Here is a 19,974-nt window from a genome sequence, read left to right as displayed (position 1 = left end):
TACAATAGTAATAGCTTGAAGGTTAGATCTGCACCTTCCAGTATTGCTTATACACAACACTGTATCCCTAACCGGTATATAGTAATATGGAAACATGGATGTGTACTTCATCCATTCCCATGTAACTTCTTTATAAACAATTATGCCTCAAAGACCAGGTATGAGAAATTCATTCCATCTGTCAAAGGGAAAAGAAAGCTCTCTTCACTGCTTTATGCAAACAACATGCAACCCTTTTCCTTCACCAAGCAGGCCTCCATCTACTGCTTAGAAGTAGCCTAAAGTTCTTTTTGCAAGGAGAATCTGCTGAACGTTAATTACAATAAAACGAAAGTGGATACCTTAGGGAATAAAAGAGCTCTCCACACCTGGTGCTTAAATTCCCATATAATTGAACAAACAGAATCATACCAATCCTTTGGAGCACTATTTTCCAGTGCTGAGAAATGAGGAAATTATTTCAGTGATCAAATACGGGGAGTTCTGAGGCTCATGAATGGAGGTGGCTTGCCTTTTTCAGGCCATATTGACCCATGGTCAGCCCACTGGGGGCTGCATATCAAATGGGGCATGGCTGAAGTGTAAAAGTAGGTGTGGCTGATTTTTAATTTTTTCTTTTTTTAAAAAAGGACATGTTTTGGGGACCATGGGCAGAGTCACAAAGAAACTTCTGGCATCACAGAATTGCAGTAGGAGTCATCAGTAAATTATTTAAAATTATTGGTTCAAGCTAACATATTTTGCCAGAGAAAATTACTGAAAGTATGTTTGTTAGAACAGATTCAACCCAGCATGGCTAAATTAGAGTACCTAGTATATATTATTTACTCAAGTTATGGAGCATTTTTCCTTCGATAAACTGCATTCATAGATAGAGGAATTCTGTTCCTAAGCAGGAATTCAAAAACAGCATGATAGATAAATAAACATAGTTTTTCTTGGTCCCCACAAAGCTTGCCCCCTAGTTTTTGTTTGAATGGGTACACTCCAGGAAATGCTTTAATCTGGCTTGGATTTCAGTTTAATACACAAACAGTTTCAGAGAGAGAAAAATGTCGTACTCCTTGCGCTCTGTGGCATTGCATGTGCAAAGATGGGAAGACAGGATTTGCCACAATGTTATTTTGCTGATCTGTAACATAAAATAGTAAAGGTAAAGGGACCCCTGACCATTCGGTCCAGTCGCGAACGACTCTGGGGTTGCGGCGCTCATCTCGTTTTATTGGCCGAGAGAGCTGGCATACAGCTTCCAGGTCATGTGGCCAGCATGACTAAGCCGCTCCTGGCGAAACCAGAGCAGCACATGGAAACACCATTTACCTTCCCGCAGGAGTGGTACCTATTTATCTACTTGCACTCTGACATGCTCTCAAACTGCTAAGTTGGCAGGAGCTGGGACTGAGCAACGGGAGCTCACCCTGTCACAGGGATTCGAACTGCTGTCCTTCTGATTGGCAAGCCCTAGGCTCTGTGGTTTAGACCACAGCACCACCCGCGTCCCTAATAAAATATTAATTTCAAATTCCTTCCTCACTAAATTGCTCAAGGAACATGAGGTTTGGTTTACAAAAACTGATTATTTGGTTTGTGGTCAACACTAGTTTCACTCTGAGTAGCCCCTTGAAATTAATGTGTTATATCTGTCAACTACCCTGAGAAGGTGTTTCCATGCGCTGCTCTGATTCACCAGAAGCGGCTTAGTCATGCTGGCCACATGACCAGGAAGCTGTCTGCAGACAAATGCCAGCTCCCTCAGCCAATAAAGCAAGATGCGCGCGCAACCCTAGAGTCGTCCGCGACTGGACCTAATGGTCAGGGGTCCCTTTACCTTTACCTTTAACTTCTCAGAGTAGAGAAGGACTACCACCGTTTGCTTTTAGATAAAGTCTGCCAGAAAGTGAAAGAGAAAAATGGTTTACGGATTCAGGTGCTTTATTGATATTTAGGCAATGGGTGCACTCTTATCTAAGCTGCATATCACCTTGCTCTTTACCTTTTAGACACTGTAGGTTCATATACAGGTATTAAAATGTGGCTAATGAGTGAAACAAATAAAACCGAAAAATTCTTATCTGGAATATTATTTGCATTAAAGTTATCTTTTCCTCTAGGTAGATAAGACAATCAGCATTAGCTGTGTGGACTAAATAAGATAAGCAAATCAGATCAAATATTGTATTTAGAAATGCCAACTCTAGTTTTTCTCCTTTTCACTTCACTGGAATATCCTCATATACTATCTAATCTTAATTAGTTTAACTTGCAGTATCTCATGTCCTCTTATTGTTTCCATTTTGCAACTAAAAACAGAATAGGACTGAGAGCCTAGTTGCAGAAGGGAATGCTTGACCAGCTTCTGCTTGTTTTTGTTGTCATTCTGCCACTCTCTGGTCATTTGTGGAACTACAGCGTTCTCTACTAAAACCAAATTTTATTGCAGTCCCTTTATATGGCTTGGTTGGAGCCTACTGTATTTTATTACTGTATATATTAAGGGTAGCCAACTTGGTACTTTCTGGATGTTGTAGATTACAGCTCCCATCATCAATATTGACTGAGCTTATTGGGAGTTACTGTCCAAAATATTTGGGGAAACCATGTCATCTGCCTCTGCGGTTGATTTTTTAATTTTAGAACTCTACTAATACTACATCATCATCATCATCATCATCATCATTATACCACTTTCCATGTTTTTTTCTCAAGGTGATGCATATAATATGTTAAAACAGCTAAACAGTTATATAGTTTTGTAATAGCAAAATTGCACTCTGTCGCATCAGTGGATTGACTTGAAAATGGAGGGTGGGATTTCAGAGGTTTCCCTTGTAGGGTGGGCTGGAGCAGGTAACCGTTTCTCAGCTCTACACCTGTGAAATGTTAAAACTGCAGCCCAGCTCAGAGGGTTCTCAGGATGATGAACTACAGTGGTACCTCGGTTTACGAACTTAATCCATTCTGGAAGTCCATTCTTAAATCGAAACCGTTCTTAAACCGAGGTATGCTTTCCCTAATGAGGCCTCCCGCTGCCGGTGGCCTTCCACCGTTCAGATTCCATTCTTAGACAGAGGTAAGGTTCACAAACCGGAACACTATTTCCGGTTTTGCAGAGCTCATAAACTGAATCGTTCTTAAACAGGACTGTTCTTAAACCAAGATACCACTGTACAGCTACAGCAGCTGGTGTTTTTAAAGTGCACAATGTGCCACACACTGAATATTAACAGTATTTTAACTTGGACTGTCATTTCTGTTTGGGCTTAAAATGAGAATTTGTGAAGAGTAAAATACACACTTACAAAAAGCTGAAATTTAGTTAGAGCCTTAGTTACATCTATTTTTTCAAATGATTACCTTTACCTTTACCTTAGTTGTTTGTAATGTTTATTAAGAATAAAATAGTTTTTGAACTAAGTCTAAGGACATATAACTTCGTTTGTGGATATCATTCTCCTGTTACTTTTCCTTCTTTCTGTCTTCCCCCCCCCCCTCTCTCTGTTGTCTGGTTATCTACTGAAATTTATAATGTTAAGATCTTTGGGGCAATAATCTTATTTGCTTATGATGTTTGTTATTGTGTTGTGTGTGTACATCAATGATACTTTTAAAATAACAACATTATTGATCTTAGGCGGTGGTGTTTATACTTGAAAATACAATGAAAAAAAATAATTCCACGGTGCATGTGCAAATATCCTTTCCATTACTGTTATTCATATAACGACAATATTCCCCTTAGGAGCATAAGGAGTTCCAATGCAGAGCATTTAACATCAAGGCAAGATTCAACCCTAGCACCATTTTAAATGTTAAGCACTTTGGTCAGTTTACTGTAATGAAGCTGAAAAACTCTGGCATTGATTTTCATCCTTTTAAGCTAATATATTTATCCAGAAAGAGAGTATAATCTCAAGTTTGTGCTTCAAGGGATGAGTTACTACACAAAGCTTGATCTGATAAATATCATATTTCATTTGAGCCATGATAAGAGCCATTTCTTTCATATAGAATAGCATCACTTTATCTCCAAAGCATCAAGGAAAGGGCTTAAAGTCAAGAATAATATAATCTGATAAATGCTGGTATAACTTTATATTTAAGAACCATTAATCCTCTGGCCTCAACCCCCCTGAGCAAAATCATCCGAAGCAAAATAATATCCTGCTATATCAAGGGTTCTCCCTTGCAAACTCTCCACCTATATAGAATGCCTTGGTAATGTACCTTGTCACATCCTCTTCCTCCTCCTCCTCTCTAGAGTTTGTAAGTTTTCTTCTTGAATATTCATGGACCTCGATTAAGCCTTCAGGCAGAAGCATTTTATAATAGTGTTATTTATAACAGATGTTCTGTGGAACTACTTTGTGCTTGCAGTACAGGTAATTTGTTGAACTTTCAAGGCAAGAGAAGGCTCTTTGAAGAAATCCACACAATGCAGTCCTCTGCAATCTACAGAAATGCTTTCAGCCATAGAAAAAAGGGGAAAGTTATACCATCCGTCAGAAGTGGATTTAATGAGACAGAGGGTGGCATGTAGTATATTGAGTCAGGCTTTTAAAGCTGCTTGCTCTCACTGTCACTCCCAGGATTCTGGCTAAATTTGTCTTTTATATATTTGGTTGACTGGCGAAGCAGGAAGACGTCTCGGGAGCCATGGAGTGAATGGAATCCCTTGGGGCGAAAATGGCTGTCTGAAGGTGGCTTAATCAAGTAGCATCAAGCTAAGGTTGTGCTGCCCAATACTGAATGAAATGACCATTACTCTGACTCAGTAGTCCACTTTAGGCATTCAAAAGATTGCAAACTATGAAGCTGCCTTGGGACATGTGCATTAGCTATGCCTCTCCTTATTTTCATACCTTGAAGAGAAGACAAGAAGAGAAGAGTTTGGATTTGATATCCTGCTTTATCACTACCCGAAGGAGTCTCAAAGCGGCTAACAATCTCCTTTTCCCTTCCTCCCCCACAACAAACACTCTGTGAGGTGAGGGGGCTGAGAGACTTCAAAGAAGTGTGACTAGCCCAAGGTCACCCAGCAGCTGCATGTGGAGGAGCAGGGAATCAAACCCGGTTCACCAGATTATGAGTCCACCGCTCGTAACCACTACACCACACTGGCTCTCTTGAAGAGTACAAAGGTCATAAGGAGATGCTAACCATGTTTAGCTGAACACGATTAGGCTAGCTTGGAAGAGAATAGTTGATTATACAGGATGCGGCAGATTCTAACCATGGTATTCTCAATCCATGAAGGATTATCAGTGTGTAAACATGTTATGGGAGCTGGCATGCAGAGAGATGTTGGAGTTGGGGGCTTTTGTGCACCTGCTCCTTACCTTTTTTTGAATGCCTGAAGAGGGCTACTCTGTATCTTTCATATGTTTATATAGCCTTCTCTAGTTCTCTTATGGCCAGAATTTAATGAGTTGGAAAATAAGCTGAATAAAATCTTAAATCCTAAAATCTTTGCAACTCAGCATTTCTCCAGATTTCACACTCATCTTTAAGAAACTGAACAGTCCTGAGTTGTGAAGAAATGTGTATATAAGCAACTAGCTGGATTGCAAATCAACTTCAAATAGCAGGAGAGAGTTTTAGGTATATGGACACTGCTAGTGATTTTTCTTAAAGGCTTGACATGTATAGCTCTGAAACTACTTTACTGGATAAGAGATTAGTAAACTCCAGTTCTTGTGGATATCATTTTTAAGCGGATTATGTTGGTTCACTGAGGTCTGTTTACTTCATTTTATGTGCAGTGTATATGTGAAGGGATTACTTCCTCCCTCTTGGTCAACTACTCAGTTTTTGGAAATGCATTGCCTTTTTTGAAAAGCTCCTATTTGCTTTTCAAAAAGTTGTTGGAAAGGCTGAAATGTATATTTTAAAAAACAACCTGTTGAAATTTGTTGGATCAAGCTACAGGAATTATGATACCAGTGTGTACAGCTGGAATATGTGTCTCCATCAAGTTTCCTGCCTGAAAATGTTTTCCCTTTGGACATTGCAGTACGGATTCAGAACATTACAGTAGCGTATCAATTAGTGAGACCACTGAGCAGAAACAGGCAAAATAAAAATGACCACCCAAATATCTCTTAATGTTCTGGAGAGCTGTTGCCAATCAAGGGTTGGTAGTATCAGGATCAATAATATGACTTAGTGCAGTGCTCCTCAGCAGATCATCTCCTGCCCTGTTTAAGAAGGATTTTGAGGCTAGGGAAGAAGGTGCTATAGAGAACCATAAAGGTGCTACAACCTGGTACAGGTTAAGGCTCCATTGCAAATCAGTCCCCAACCCCCTCCTGTGCCTGTCACAATATATAACAATGCTGTTTGTAGATCTACTCTAGATTTCTCTATGTATATCTACTAAACTGATTTAATAAATCTTCTCTTTCTTAACTGATCTTACCGTTGGGTGGGCTTCAGAGCCATTACCCCTAGAGTAAGGGTAAGGAACCTGCAGCCCTAAGGATGCTGTTGGGCTCCCATTTCCTATCAGCACAGGGCAGCATGGCTGATGGCCAGGATTGATGGGAACATCCGTGCAACACTTGATGGGCCACAAAGTTCCTCACCTTTGTGCTAGGGTATGTCTTTGGACAGCAGTAATTGACCTCCGCCTTTCACAATTCTGTTTCTACTTATTTATTATTTTACATTTATCCTCATAATTGTGATGGTGGTGATGATACCAAGATGCTACTCAGATGCCCTGAGGCAAAAGGCTGGGAGTACCATGTAGGATCTCCTCCAACATAAGATGTCTGGTTCACTCCAGACATCTAAGTGAGACTGTAACTCTAGATTTGGCTTCTATCCAAAAAGAAATTCCAGGTTCACTGACTCATCCTCCTGCTACACTGCTATTATATTGCCTGCTGCAGCCTTTTGGTAGTTGGCCCCTTGGCAGTGCTTTTTTTTATCAAACCTTAGTAGGATGATGACCATCACCATCCCAACTCCAGAATTAAGGGCCACAGTTTATTATGGGGCAAAAATAGTAGTACAAGCAAAAGTAAAATGCCACTGCAATGGACAATGGCAGAGGCTCCTATCCTCATAATAAGACTATAATAAAGACTTAATATGAAGCACCATTAAACATGAACATTAGACACCAGATTCCAGATTCCAGAAAGAGTGGGTGCCATTTTCTCATTTCCAGCCTCCCTTTCTCTATCTATGCTATTAAAAAAGAAAAGAAAAGCAAAGCAGGAAAGAACATATATAACTGTGATTCTTCACTGCAGATGATTTACAAGCAGGGAGAACAATCTGGTCATTCCTGCTAAAGGCTTAGAAACTGGACAGATGTGATTGCAGTTTCTAGTTTGCCAATATGTGAAACTTCAATACTCAGCCCTCTCCCATCTCCATAATCTTTTAGGCCTATCTGACCTTTCAAGACTTATCCTACTGCTTTCTACATGACTTGGGTGTTTTGCACAGTCTTACAGCAGTGGGTGAGGCATAATTGAATGAATGCATCATTTCGGTCACTGACCAGAGTGGAGGCATGACTGTGCAAAAGTATCCATGCATGTGTACACACCTGTGAAAATCAGCCTTTTGTTTCTTCATCCCTTTCTTTGTTATTTATTTTGTATATAGCATACAAAAGCAACAGGAGCATTAAGGAATAACAACTGACTCATATAACTGTATAATTATATGTAAGTTCCAGAGGAGTAGCCATGTTAGTCAGTTGCAGGAAAAACAACAACTGAAAAATGTTGTGTGTTACAGAAGATCACATTTATCAGAGTTCATCAGATGATTAGAAAGTGTGATCCTTAGGCAGTGGGAGCAGATATGTAGAACTTGGGAGTTAAAATGGCAATGAAATGTGAAAAGTACTGCCTGTACAATTAAGAGCTTAAACGTATGCAGAATAAGCAGAGTGATTCTCCTCAACAGCAGCTATTGGAGATAATTTGTACTCTGCAATGTCAAGAGTAATGTATTAACCCCTGTAGTGGAACAGGAAGGCATGGTCTCTCTTCAGTTCAAAATAAAGAACACTTTTTGATATGTTGTGATTTAGCAGTTTCATTACAGAATTCCCCTTTGGAGTTCCTTTGCTCAAGGATGGTACCTTGAAGTCAGTAACCTTGCATGTTCTGGTAGACTGAAATCTTCTACTGTTTCTGCATATTGCCAGTGCAGGTGTCAGATTTGTGATAACAGGGTACATGACACCAGTCAAGCTTGCAAAAATTTACCATTTGCCCGACAATAAATGTTGGAAATGTAATGAGACTGAAGGTACATTCTTTCACCTTTGGTGGACATGCCCAAGGATTAAGACATTCTGGGAGATGATTTATAACGAAATGAAAAAGGTATTTAAATATACCTTCCTGAAGAAACCAGAGGCCTTTCTCCTGGGCATGGTCGGCCAACTGGTGTAAAAAAAGGATAGAACTTTTTTTATGTATGCAACAACAGCAGCAAGAATACTTATCGCGAAGTATTGGAAGACACAAGATTTACCCACCAGGGAAGAATGGCAGATGAAGTTGATGGACTATATGGAACTGGCGGAAATGACTGGCAGAATCCGAGACCAGGGAGAAGAGTCAGTGGAAGAAGACTGGAAAAAGTTTAAAGACTATTTACAGAAATACTGTAAAATTAATGAATGTTAGATAAATGTTGGAATGAAGCTATATGGCTTTGGTAGAAATGTTATAAGGAATTAAGTATAAATAGATTAATAGAGTATTAAATGAAAAAATAAGGTTACAATGTGTTAAGATGATTATAGGATAGAAAACAGAGGAAGATGGAAAGGAATTGCTGAAACAATTAATAGAAGTGGAATACAAAAAGGGAGGTGTGAGGAGGTCATTGAAATAAGTGAATGAAAGATAAGTTACTGAAATTGTTTGATGTGTTTTGTTTTGTTTTGTTTTGTTAGTTTAATGTGTTAGTGTCATGTAGTGTTTTTGTATTGTATTGTATTGTTCATCTCTTTTTTGTAGTGTTTAAATTGTTGGAAAAGTAATAAATATTATAAATAAATAAAAAAGATTTGTGATAACAGTATTGCTGGCACATTATAGCATGCATTACATAGGAAGTGCCTGATGTAAACACTTAAGGTCACACCCAGGACTCTTGTAGACTAGTAAAGAAAAAGCGATTTATATGAGTTGCATGTGTGATATAACATTGTGCCATCAGATGGCAACGTAGAGTCCTGTTTTTCTCTACCCGTTTCCCCTGTTTAAATTTACACTTTAAACTGAAACACTTCTTTGATGAGTCTAGATCCAGCCCCACAATGTATATTTAAAGCATTCCTATATCGTTTTAAGTTATGGCTTCCTCCAAAGAATCATGGGAACCATAGTTTCTTAAAGGTGCTGGGAATTATAGCTTTGTGGGCACACTTAATAGACTACAGCTCCCAGGATTCTTTGGGGGAAGTAACGACTGTCGACGTGGCGTAAGAGTGCTTTAAATGTTTGGTGTGGATGACATTAGCTGTGATATTCCGTGCATAAGCTTCATGTAGAAAGTTGGGATTTGTAAGCAGTAATGCAAAGGCATCAGTGTTGCATCACTGAGAATGAGAAGACTGATATACAACTTTTCCGAGATAAGGGGGGAGGCGGATTTTTAAGTTTTAAAATACCAGATTGGTCTTTCCACTTGTAAGAACTGTACCAGCATTCCTATTAAGCCATTGTTCAAAATTACCACGTCAGGTCTTAAGGCCTAAACTTTGACTGAAACAAACAAACTTGTGTGTTTAATACAAATATTTGGTGTATAAATGTTGTTCTTAGCTCTTCTTGTTGCAATATATAGGAGAGTTAATCCACAGTGCTTATTTCTACGAGGGACGCGGGTTATTTCTACACTAATTTTTGTTTTGTATAAATTTAAAAAGTGGCACGCATCATTACTTGGGCACCTATCACCAACCCGGACTTCCTTACAGTTATTGAAATCATGATGTTATATGATCACATATGAAACCCAGAAATTCTTGGTCTATCCAGCTCAGGTGTGTCTATTCCATTGATGGGAAACTCTGCCTCCTCCCAGATGTTGTTGGACACCAACTTCCATCCGCCCCTGCCAGCATGGGCAGTGCTCAGGGAGGATGAGAGCTGTAGTCCAGAAATATCTGGAAAACAGGTTTAGTTACCCCAATCTACAGGTTTAGTCACCCCAATCTACACTGATTGGCATCAGTTCTCCAGGGTTTCAGACAGCCCAACCAGGGACTGAACCTGTATGCAAAACGAGCACATACACGTGCGCTCTATCATTGAATCTCCAAATTATGTTGCACAGAGTACATGCTACTTCTGAATGGAAACTGGAATCCATGTAGGAAATGTATCATATGAAATAGCTCTAATTTTCCTAACACATCAAACCTCCACTTTAAAGCCTTATTATGGTGTTTCACGAAACTGTAAGTTGTCATAATACATAGGAACCCAGATGACGGAGGAGACAAGAAAAGGCTGAAGACTATGGATATGTCATTGTCAAGTTTTTTTTTTTTTTTTTTTTTTAAAGCCAACAGGCTCAGTGAACCCACTGAACCAAACAAAAATTAAACCATCAGTGTTTGCCCTCCAGGAACCTGAAGTTATTCATATTAATTAATCTGCTGAACCAACCATTCTTCTGGACAGACCTTTGTGTTTAATCAAGTAATATCATAATAGTATCAATATTATTGTCACATTCATAAGTAACATTTTCCATAATGGAAAGGCCCCTCTTATTTCTTGGCTTTTCTACTTTCTTAATCCATTAACCTTTTGTTCCTTTGTGAACAGGGATTTCCCTTCCACTTTTAGATACATTAATTCCAGCCTTGGGCTGCCTCGGAGCCAGAAATTGATTTAATATTTAGGCTACGTAAGCAATTCTTAATCGGCGGCAGCTCAACTCTTCTTGCCATCACTGCTAAAGAGACATTTGCAGCGCTCTGATTTTAGGTCAGCTTTGCAGAAATGCTATTATGTTTGCAAGCTCTCTCAAACAGAAGTAGAATCCTTATTTTACTAATTTCCAATTAAAAGTTAATTTGAGGTGTGACTGCTTATATGGTCACATAAAGTGCCACTATCAACAAAGAAAGCTCAAAAGAGTAAGTCTTAGTAGAACAACGAATCAACAAAGTAACTATTTATACTTCTCAGACCACAGCTTTGTGCATTTTCCTTGTTCAGATGATTGCAAGAACCATCAAAAAGTCCAGTCAATGGATGCTGGATGTCCTTTCTCAGAGGAAGAGAGAGCTGCTGATGCTACAAAGCCAATCCAACACACAGTAATCTACATTAGCAATGTTGGAAGACATACATCATTAGTATCATTATTATCATTATTACTATTATTTATTAAAGTTCTGTACAGCCCTTCATTCAAGGATCACAGGGCAGAGTACAATTAAAAATAAATACATGCATACCATAATAGCAAACGAAAACATAATCCTCCACCCAGTTTCAATGGCTGTAGATGAATTAGCCAAAGGCCTGGGAGAAGAGAAACATTTTTGCCTGGCACCTAAAGATATGTAATGAAGGCGCCAGGCAAGCCTCCCTGGAGAGAGCACTCCACAAATGGGGAGCCACCTAGAAAAGGCCCATTCTCATGTTGCCACCCTCCAGACCTCTTGTAGAGGAGGCACATGAAGAAGGGCCTCAGATGATGATTGCATGGTCCAGGCCAGTTGATATAGGGAGAGGGTGCCCTTGAGGTATTGCGGTCCTGAGCCATTTAAGGCTTTGTAGCTAAAAACCACCACTTTGAATTGAGCCCGGAAACTAATTGGCAGCCACTGGAGTTGGGCCAGGACTGGTGTTATATCCTCAAACCATCTTGCCCCGATGAGCAACCTGGCTGCTGAATTCTGAACTGGCTGAAGTTTCCCAACAGTCTTCAGAGGCAGCTGCCAAGTTTAACATGTTGTAGTAATCTAACCTAGAGGTTACTAGAGCATAGGCAACAGAAATTAGGCTGTCCAGACAGGGGCACAGCTGGGGTCACTAGCAGAAGCTGATGGAAGGCACTCTGCACCACTGAGGCCACCTGTACCTCAAGCAACATAGGAAGCTGCCATATACTGAGTCAGACAACTGGTCCATCTAGATCAGTAATGTCCTTGCTGAGTAGCAGTGGCTCTTCAGGGTTTCTCTTCCAGCTCTATGCCAGTTTCTCCCATGGAATCACCTGCCCTTTTTTGGCTGGCTCATCTACTTCTTCTGTTACTTTCTTGCAACAGCCACTCTACAAACCAACCACGCAGTCAGCAAGCCACTCCTTGTGGTTTTTATATTCATCCCTTTCCAATGTTCTCTTTTTATTCAGGGCTTTATTTTATTATTCTTTTCTCTTGTTTTCTGCATTTGAAAGCCGTTGTAGCTTTAAGAGACACCTGAACTAACAATTCCTATCTGAAGTACTGCGTAGAAATTCTTAAGCGCAAAGGTTGGCCGAAGGATCAAAACCAGAATAAACAAATTCTGTTTTAACTCTCTGTCTTAGCTAACTCCTGTAATAATGTAAATAGAATTTATTTGCATTACTGCTACGGGTTCAGACAAAGAAAATAGTCTATGAAGACAGAAGCACAAGGTTCCGTCACAATTATAAATGGGAAAGAGCAACTTTGACAATCTCTGTGATCAGTTCTTTTGTGTCACTTTGGAGATTTCTAAGGCTTTTATGACTGACAATCTCTGGCATCATTCAAAATCTGGGACTATCTTCATTTCATTTCTGTATTTCAATTTTTCCGTCTACTGGAAAACTGAGCTCAATTTTTGTTGCTGAGCACAATGAAAATAAAATTTATGTTGATTTATTGTAATATACACAACAAAACCCAATAATTCTTTTTCCATATATTGGAAAGACCATTTAGCAGTTTTGGTGATTTCAATGTACTAGTTTTCCTGTCCAGTTTGTGTTAGCATTAAGAAATTCTGTTTTGTGCTGGAGTGCTTGAACTTGTGTCACCAGGCATAACACTCAGGTCATCTTCAGAGGCCTGCCTGGTTGTGCTACAACCTGCATATGTCCATCTAGCAACAACTAGGAAGAGTGCCTTCTCTGTGGTGGCACCCATAGTCTGGAATGGCCTCCCCGACAAACAAGTAGCAGACCAATGCAATTATAGTGTTGGCACATGATGAAGGCCTTTGCTAGTTCCTCATAAGAACATAAAAATAATCTGCTGGATCAGGCCAATGGTCCATGCTAGTCCAGCATCCTATTATCACGGTGTCCAACCAGATGTCTGTGGGAAACCCTGCTATTATGAGTGTCAATGTATTTAGATTACTTGTTATATTTAGATTTTAGTTTTATTACACATTGCTTTTTTACTGTAATATTTGATACTGTTATTCTACATGCCTAGAGATGCTGGCACGACAAATGATACATACATACTTTAAACAAACACACTACTGCTTTCAAACACAAAGCAAAGGTTGCAAAGCATGCAGACCCACACAGACTTTCAATCTTCTATCTTAAAACTTTTAAAATTGGGGACGCTTACAGATATGTCTTCACATAACTTTCATTTGGCAGAGACACACATCTGCCAGAGTGACAGCTAAAATTCAAGGTTCTTGATTTGCAAAGTCCTTCCAGATCTTAGAATCATCACAGAAACATGCAACTCCCTAAAAGAACTCTAGTTTAATGTCACAGCTTGCAAAATGTAATGGCATTTCACTTAGGATTTGGTTATGCTAAATCTGTTCTATTGTATCTAGCAATTTGACATAGTATGCTTATAACTGAAGGCAGGAGTGCCTGGCGTGTTCTGGTCCATGGGGTCACGAAGAGTCGGACATGACTAAACGACTAAACAACAACAACAATGCTTATAATTGTCTCCTCCAGACAAACTTTCAGACAAAATGCCTCGTCCAGACAAACCATTAGCCCGAGTTCAGAGAAAATGCTAAGCCAAACCATAGCTTGGCAAATAGCAGCCAAAGGACTGAGGGAGGAGCACAGCAGCTGCAATCTCCTCTCTGGGAGCCCTCATGCTTGTGCATTCACACTAAGCCACAGTTTGTCTTAGAATTATGTTTGAATCAAACAGCAGAAGTTTCCAGTGGCTCTCAGCCAGTATAGTGTAGTGGTTAGAGTGTTGGACTAAGGCCTGGGAGAGCTGAGTTCAAATCCCAACTTAGCCATGATGCTCACTGTTTCTCAGCCTAACCTGATAGGGTTGTTGTGAGAATAAAATGAGGTGAGAACGAGATATGTAAGCCTCCTTGAGCTTTTTGGAGAAAAGGTGGAATACAAATGTAAGAACGAATAAAATAAAAAATAATCTCTATAGACCACTGGGCGGGGAAGCAGGAGACAGGACTTCAGGTTCATCAGAGGAAAATAGGTGAACATGGCCCGCTTCACCCTTTGCACGTTGTGCAGGGGGCAGATAATGTAAGGCTGGGTCAGAAGAGAGATCAGAATGGAGACTGCTTTCCTGCCCCACTGCTGGAATCTTTGGGATTTCTCCCCTCCCACAAGGCTCCTAGCACTTGCTATGGCGGGATCTCAGTTCCACTGCAGTGGGGGAATGAAGAGACAAGGCTATTCTCCCTGCAAGCGAAAGAGAAAAGGCTATCCACCCTGCAAGCTGCATTCCCAGTGAAATTTTGACTGCCTTGACCTGTAATTACTTCCAAGAAGAACAAGAGACATATCTGCATGCTACGTAATTAAGTGAACGTCATTATGGCATTCTGAATCTTTTAACTCTACTAAATGAAAACCAAAGTAAACAAAACCTTAATGCTTAGGTAATCGCAAGCTCTTGGAATTTTTATGGGTGCTAGAATCATTGTGTTCATTAGTTTTATCTTAGGAATGTAGACTAAACTTCTACAAATTTGTTTTGCAAATCTATGAGTCTCTGGGTGTTGGCAGCTTCTGTGCTAGTTGTGGAGCAAGTGGTGAGGCTGGGATTTATTTTGCTGTGTTTCCTGAGCCTTTTTTGATTTTCTTTGTATGTTATCTTGTAGGTGTGTGCAGGTACCCACAACAGTAAATCTCACTTTGCCAAGACAAATGGTAATGGAAGCAAGATATGTGGATGTACAGAAGAATGATACATAAGCTTCTGTTTGCATTTCCTGGTAACTTCTTGTTATCACTGAATGGCTCTGGAGAATATCTCAGAAAATACTACTGTTATCAAAAAAATTTTTCTTGATGAGCCTCTTACAAAGATCAGGAATGCTAGACTGTAGCAACCTGAAAGGCGACTTGCCACCCTCTCAAAAATACTGTTTTCACCCAGTGGCAGCTGCTGCCTACTAGACTTGGTAGAGCTGCCAGGTCACAGGCATATGGCCAATGAGGTAATGGAGACATTGCCAAGTTGCTCTGGTTTTCTCCCCATCCTGCTCCCTTGCAAAAAATTGTACAACTACTTGGCACCTAAACTGAAAGGTATCTTACTTTGGTTCAGAAGGCGTCTCTGCTGTCACAGTTGCTCCTCTGCTGAGAGAAAAGTTGTAGGGTCTCCACCTCTTCTGGTTCTCTCCCTATCTTCCTCCTTTGCAAAGAAACAGTGGCTCCTTAAACATTTCCATTTTATTAACACATAACAACTAATATAAGTGTTTTTCCTCAGTTCATGAGGATTGTAATCTCATCAACATTATCCCAAGGAAAATATATCAGTCTACTTAATTTGTATTTACTGTTCACTGGGACCAATACAGCAGCAAATACCTATACCATGTTAACCATGGGCTGCTTATTCCTTTGTCTTTCTTGCAGCCATTGTGTGGGCTGGAGGCTTTGCTTACTCATTTACCACTGGCAGAACTTCACAGTGTTAATGAGTTGCATGATAGCCACCTCTCCTGCTTTGAAATGGTGACTGCCATACTGTAGATCAGGGGTCGGCAGAGAACTTGTCTACTGGTAGTTTTCTGGGTGAGTGAAAGTAGTTTGGCAAGGATTTATGACTCCCAAATATTTAACAATAGCAACAACTAAATGAGTATCCCACCACCTAATAAAGACAGTTTGGTGTAACAAGGAGCTACTTTTTCTGTGAAAGGGGCTCAGTTCAGTTCAGGTACTTAAAATACTGTATATATATCAATCTCTGCACTCAGAAGCCACCATGCTCTTTAATTCTAAGTGTATGTTTTTTCAAACCTGACTGTAGTTGGCAGCTCTTCGCGGTCTAATAAAACAAAAAGCAAATTCCACAAGCCTGAAGTCTGCCTCTCCATGCACTGGATACTGGAGAGAAAGTGGTAAAAGGGATAAGAAGCCTCACTGGAAGGAACTACGTATATATTGTTGGAATAAGCTAGAACTGGCGTGATGGCACAAAGAACCTTCTAGGGCACAAAGCCTCTAGGGCACCACCAGTATTTCTAGGTTCTGCGCTTTGCAGTTTAAGAATTACATTCCAGTTTTTTCTTGCAGTGTTACACATATCTTAGCATGCCAAAAGATCCTGAGGCTGGAGTGGGGTGCTTTTGTGGGGACATCAACATGGGTTGTACTAACATAGTGGCAAGCAAGATGCCACTGGTGCTGTACATCTTATGGAAAACTACGTTAATTAACTTTGGAGGGTTCTGGTTAACATCTCTTGAGTAGCAAATCCAGGGCACAACACTTGAAACATGTGAAGGAAAGAGAGCTAGGAGACCATCCCATGAAATCCTGAAGCCTATTATGCCTGGCTTAACCACATTATAGCCAAATCATACCCTTCTGTAACCTCCTTAAAAACAATAACTGAGGGTTATTGAGCATTGGCGTGTTGGCAGAGGTGGTTTTTTGTGTAAATGTAAGCTGCACAGATGTTGATATGACGCCATGATTCCAAAACAGGGAAATTCCTGCTTGTGGACTTCCCATGGGCATCTGGTTGGTCACTGGGAGAACTGGGTCCTGAACTAGATGGACCATTGGCATAATCTTGCGGCTCTTCTTATGTCCTTATAAAAGACAAAAGAACATAGGTCCATCTACCTCAGTACTACACGGTCCAGCAGCTGCTCTATAGGGTTTCAGCCAGGGAACACTCCCAGTCATACCTGCCAAGGATTGAACCTGCATCGAAAGCCAGTCGCTCTACTCCCTACTACTGTAAACCACCCTTGCAATCTTCAGATGAAGGGCAGTATAAATGTGATTAATAATAATAATAATAATAATAATAATAATAATAATGCCACTGAGCAAGGGCTCTTCCCTGAGAGCCTCTCAAGACAGGAGCCATTCACCATGGCAAGGCCTTGTTTTTCTTCTTCAATCTCTGCTGAGGAGTGCTGTTTATTTTTGCGTTGGGAGGAGCTTTCTGAAATGCCTTTAGGCAGCGCGCCTTGCCAGAATCCAGAAGAGAGAGGGAAAGGGGTCCCAGATTATACCATTAACTGGGGGGGGGGGTGATGCGCTTCAGAGACCACCTCTCGCTGCCTCTTTCCCTCCCTGCCCACCTCAGCCACGAGGCCGCTCTCCCCTCGCCTTCCGCCGCCCTGATTGCTGCTCGCTGCTCCAGGTACCTCCCCCTCTTCGCCTTTTGTTTTAGTGTCAGGCAGCAGCCCAGTTTCCTGTTGATACCGGAATGTTGTGAATGGGCAGGGAAACGCCACCTTCTCCTGCTTCCCTCTGCCTTTCTCTTTCTCTCCCGGCCGCCACAGCTGGGAGAGCCTCTCTTGGCGTTCGCCCTCCCAGCTCCTGCCATTCCCCAGCCGAGACCAGAAAGAGAGCGAGGCCTTCGCAGCCTCCCCGAGAGCGCGCTTGAAACTTTCGAGGAAGGGCGAAAGCAAGAAGCGGCGGCGGCGGCGCAGGAGGGACGCTTTGCCTCCTCTCCAGGCTGCGGGCGGCGCGAGCGGCAGGTGCAGGCGAAAGGGCAGCTCTAAGCCACGCCATGGAGGAGCAGAGGGAAGCCTAAGAAAGGGGTCCTCTTCCTCCTTGTCGTCGATGGCTGAAGCCTGGAGGCTGGAAGAAGAAGAGGAGGAGCTGAAAGAGCTCGGCAGAAGGCACAGGAGACCCAGCTTGAACCCAGCAACAGGTAGGCGCGAGAGGGCAGGGAGAGGTGCGCCGAGGGAGCCCGGCAGGCGAATCCCGGGGCAGGGGTCCCAAGTGGGGAAGGGAGGCACGTGCTGGAGGGGTGGGGGGAGAATTCAGCGCCTATATATATATATATATATATATACAGGAGTTAGGTTCATGCACTTCAAAGAGCTGCAGATTTTACTTCGATGCCCGCTTTTAGAGGTTTTTATTGTCTCTGGTTGCCTTTCCCGACAAGCAACTCCACATGCTTAAGTCTCTCTCTCTGGAAACTGAAGGGATTGCAATGTGACATGGCAAGGGGTTGGGGGACAGTCAAGGTGTCTCTGGTGACAGGATCAAGCATCCTTTCTGATTCTGCCCTCCTGTTTCTGAATGTGCATTTAACCTCCTTTGACACCTGTGGACGTTCAGTGCAGAACACACTGGTGCTCATGTGGGCCTGGCCCTCAAATCCAGTCAAGACATGGGCTGTTATGTTGCACCATAGCTGTGCCCCAGCAGCATACAGTTTGGACTCTGTCAAAAAGGGAGTGCAGGCGCACTGTCTGGAATACGTGCATTTGGGGTTCCCCCACCCCATTTCTCAGTGTATGCAGCGGTTTGACCTAGGGATTGGTTTGCAAACACTGCCTTCCCTGTGGTGCCCTCCAGATGTTTTAGACAGACAACAGCTTCAAGCAGAATGGTCAGGCGTAATGGGAGTTGTAGTCCAAAATATCTGGAGGCTCCATTTGGGGAAGGCTGCTGTAATAGATATGCAGAAGTCTTGTGGATGGGCTCAGTATTCAACTGTGGTGTTGCAAGCAACCGAAGGTTATGATGTCTGGGTCAGGGAATATCCTTCCCAGTTGGCTACTAAACAAAGGGGGAGGAACGTTATTGGGTCTTTGTGGAAGAACATTCTGGAACCACATATAATCTTATCTCATGGTGTGTCAGATGTAGTCACTCATGGTTCAGTGAAAGGATCATATTCCAATACATTTTTTCTTCCTGGTTGGTGTAGTCTACTGTACACTTGAACATTCCCTTTAGTTCTTTAGAATTCTGAACATTAACTTAAGGCACATCCAATGTATCTCTGGTAGTCAACATTGCTAAGTTTTTCACCAAAGATTTTTGTCCTTAACTATTTCTCTGTTTTAAGACCAGAATGTGGATCTTATGTGAAATAAGTATTCCTCCTAAACTTAGCAGGAGAACACTTAGTGATACATGTTTTGCATGCAGAGAATTTCAGGTTCAGTCCCTGGGATGCAGGTCGGGCTAGGAATCTCCCCTGTCTGAAACCTTGCAGAGCCACTGCCACTTGGTATAGAGAGTAATGAGCTAGAGGTGCCATTGGTGTATTTGTGTAAGCTTTCTATGTAACTGCATGCCTGAGCCAAGCCACACATAAAAGGAGAGGGAACACTGAAGGGTCATCTACTTTGCAATTTGGCATACTTCAAGGTTTACACTCTGTTGACTTTGGACTGCTAACTTTGCTGACTTCCCAGAATTATCAGTAGTTTCTGTGTTTGAACAGTGGTAGACTATTCCATACCCAAAAGGTGTTACTGTATTTTCTTTCCTCACCTCTTTGGCAGGGAACTTCCTTGTCTGATACCCTCAGAGGTATTTAAGAAACCTTCACTGATAGTTATACAGTTGTGGATTCTTATTAAGCTGGAGCAGCGTAGTTGCAGAAATTCATTCTATGGATTGCAGACTTGTAAACAGATTGACATATTTCTACACACACACACACACAGAGAGAGAGAGAGAGAGAGAGAGGTGTCCATTCACTGGCAAGAAGACTGACTTGGGATCTTTTGTGTTTATGGTGGATCACAGACAGAATCTATTTTATGCTCTTGTTGCCTAATTAAGCAGCTGCATTTGGAGCATTTTGGGCTCTGTATTGTAGAA

The 19,974-nt window shown here is 41.4% G+C and overlaps 1 protein-coding gene across 4 annotated transcripts in view; it reads left to right on the top strand.

Moving 5' to 3' along the window:
- The first annotated feature begins 17,922 nt into the window (after window positions 1–17,922).
- SH3D19 (SH3 domain containing 19) overlaps window positions 17,923–19,974 on the top strand; it is a 71,011-nt gene continuing 68,959 nt past the window's right edge. For 3 of the 4 annotated variants that reach the window (XM_082237583.1, XM_082237584.1, XM_082237582.1), the window contains exon 1: window positions 17,923–18,058. In XM_082237583.1, coding sequence (XP_082093709.1) covers window positions 17,968–18,058 — 91 coding nt within the window. In that variant the 5' untranslated portion in view covers window positions 17,923–17,967. The remainder of the gene's footprint in view (window positions 18,059–19,974) is intronic. The other variant, XM_082237586.1, reaches the window with a different exon arrangement.

Source organism: Podarcis vaucheri, assembly GCF_965113315.1.
Source record: "Podarcis vaucheri genome assembly, chromosome: 9".
NCBI lineage: Eukaryota > Metazoa > Chordata > Lepidosauria > Squamata > Lacertidae > Podarcis > Podarcis vaucheri.
This window is presented reverse-complemented; position numbering and strand designations above follow the sequence as displayed.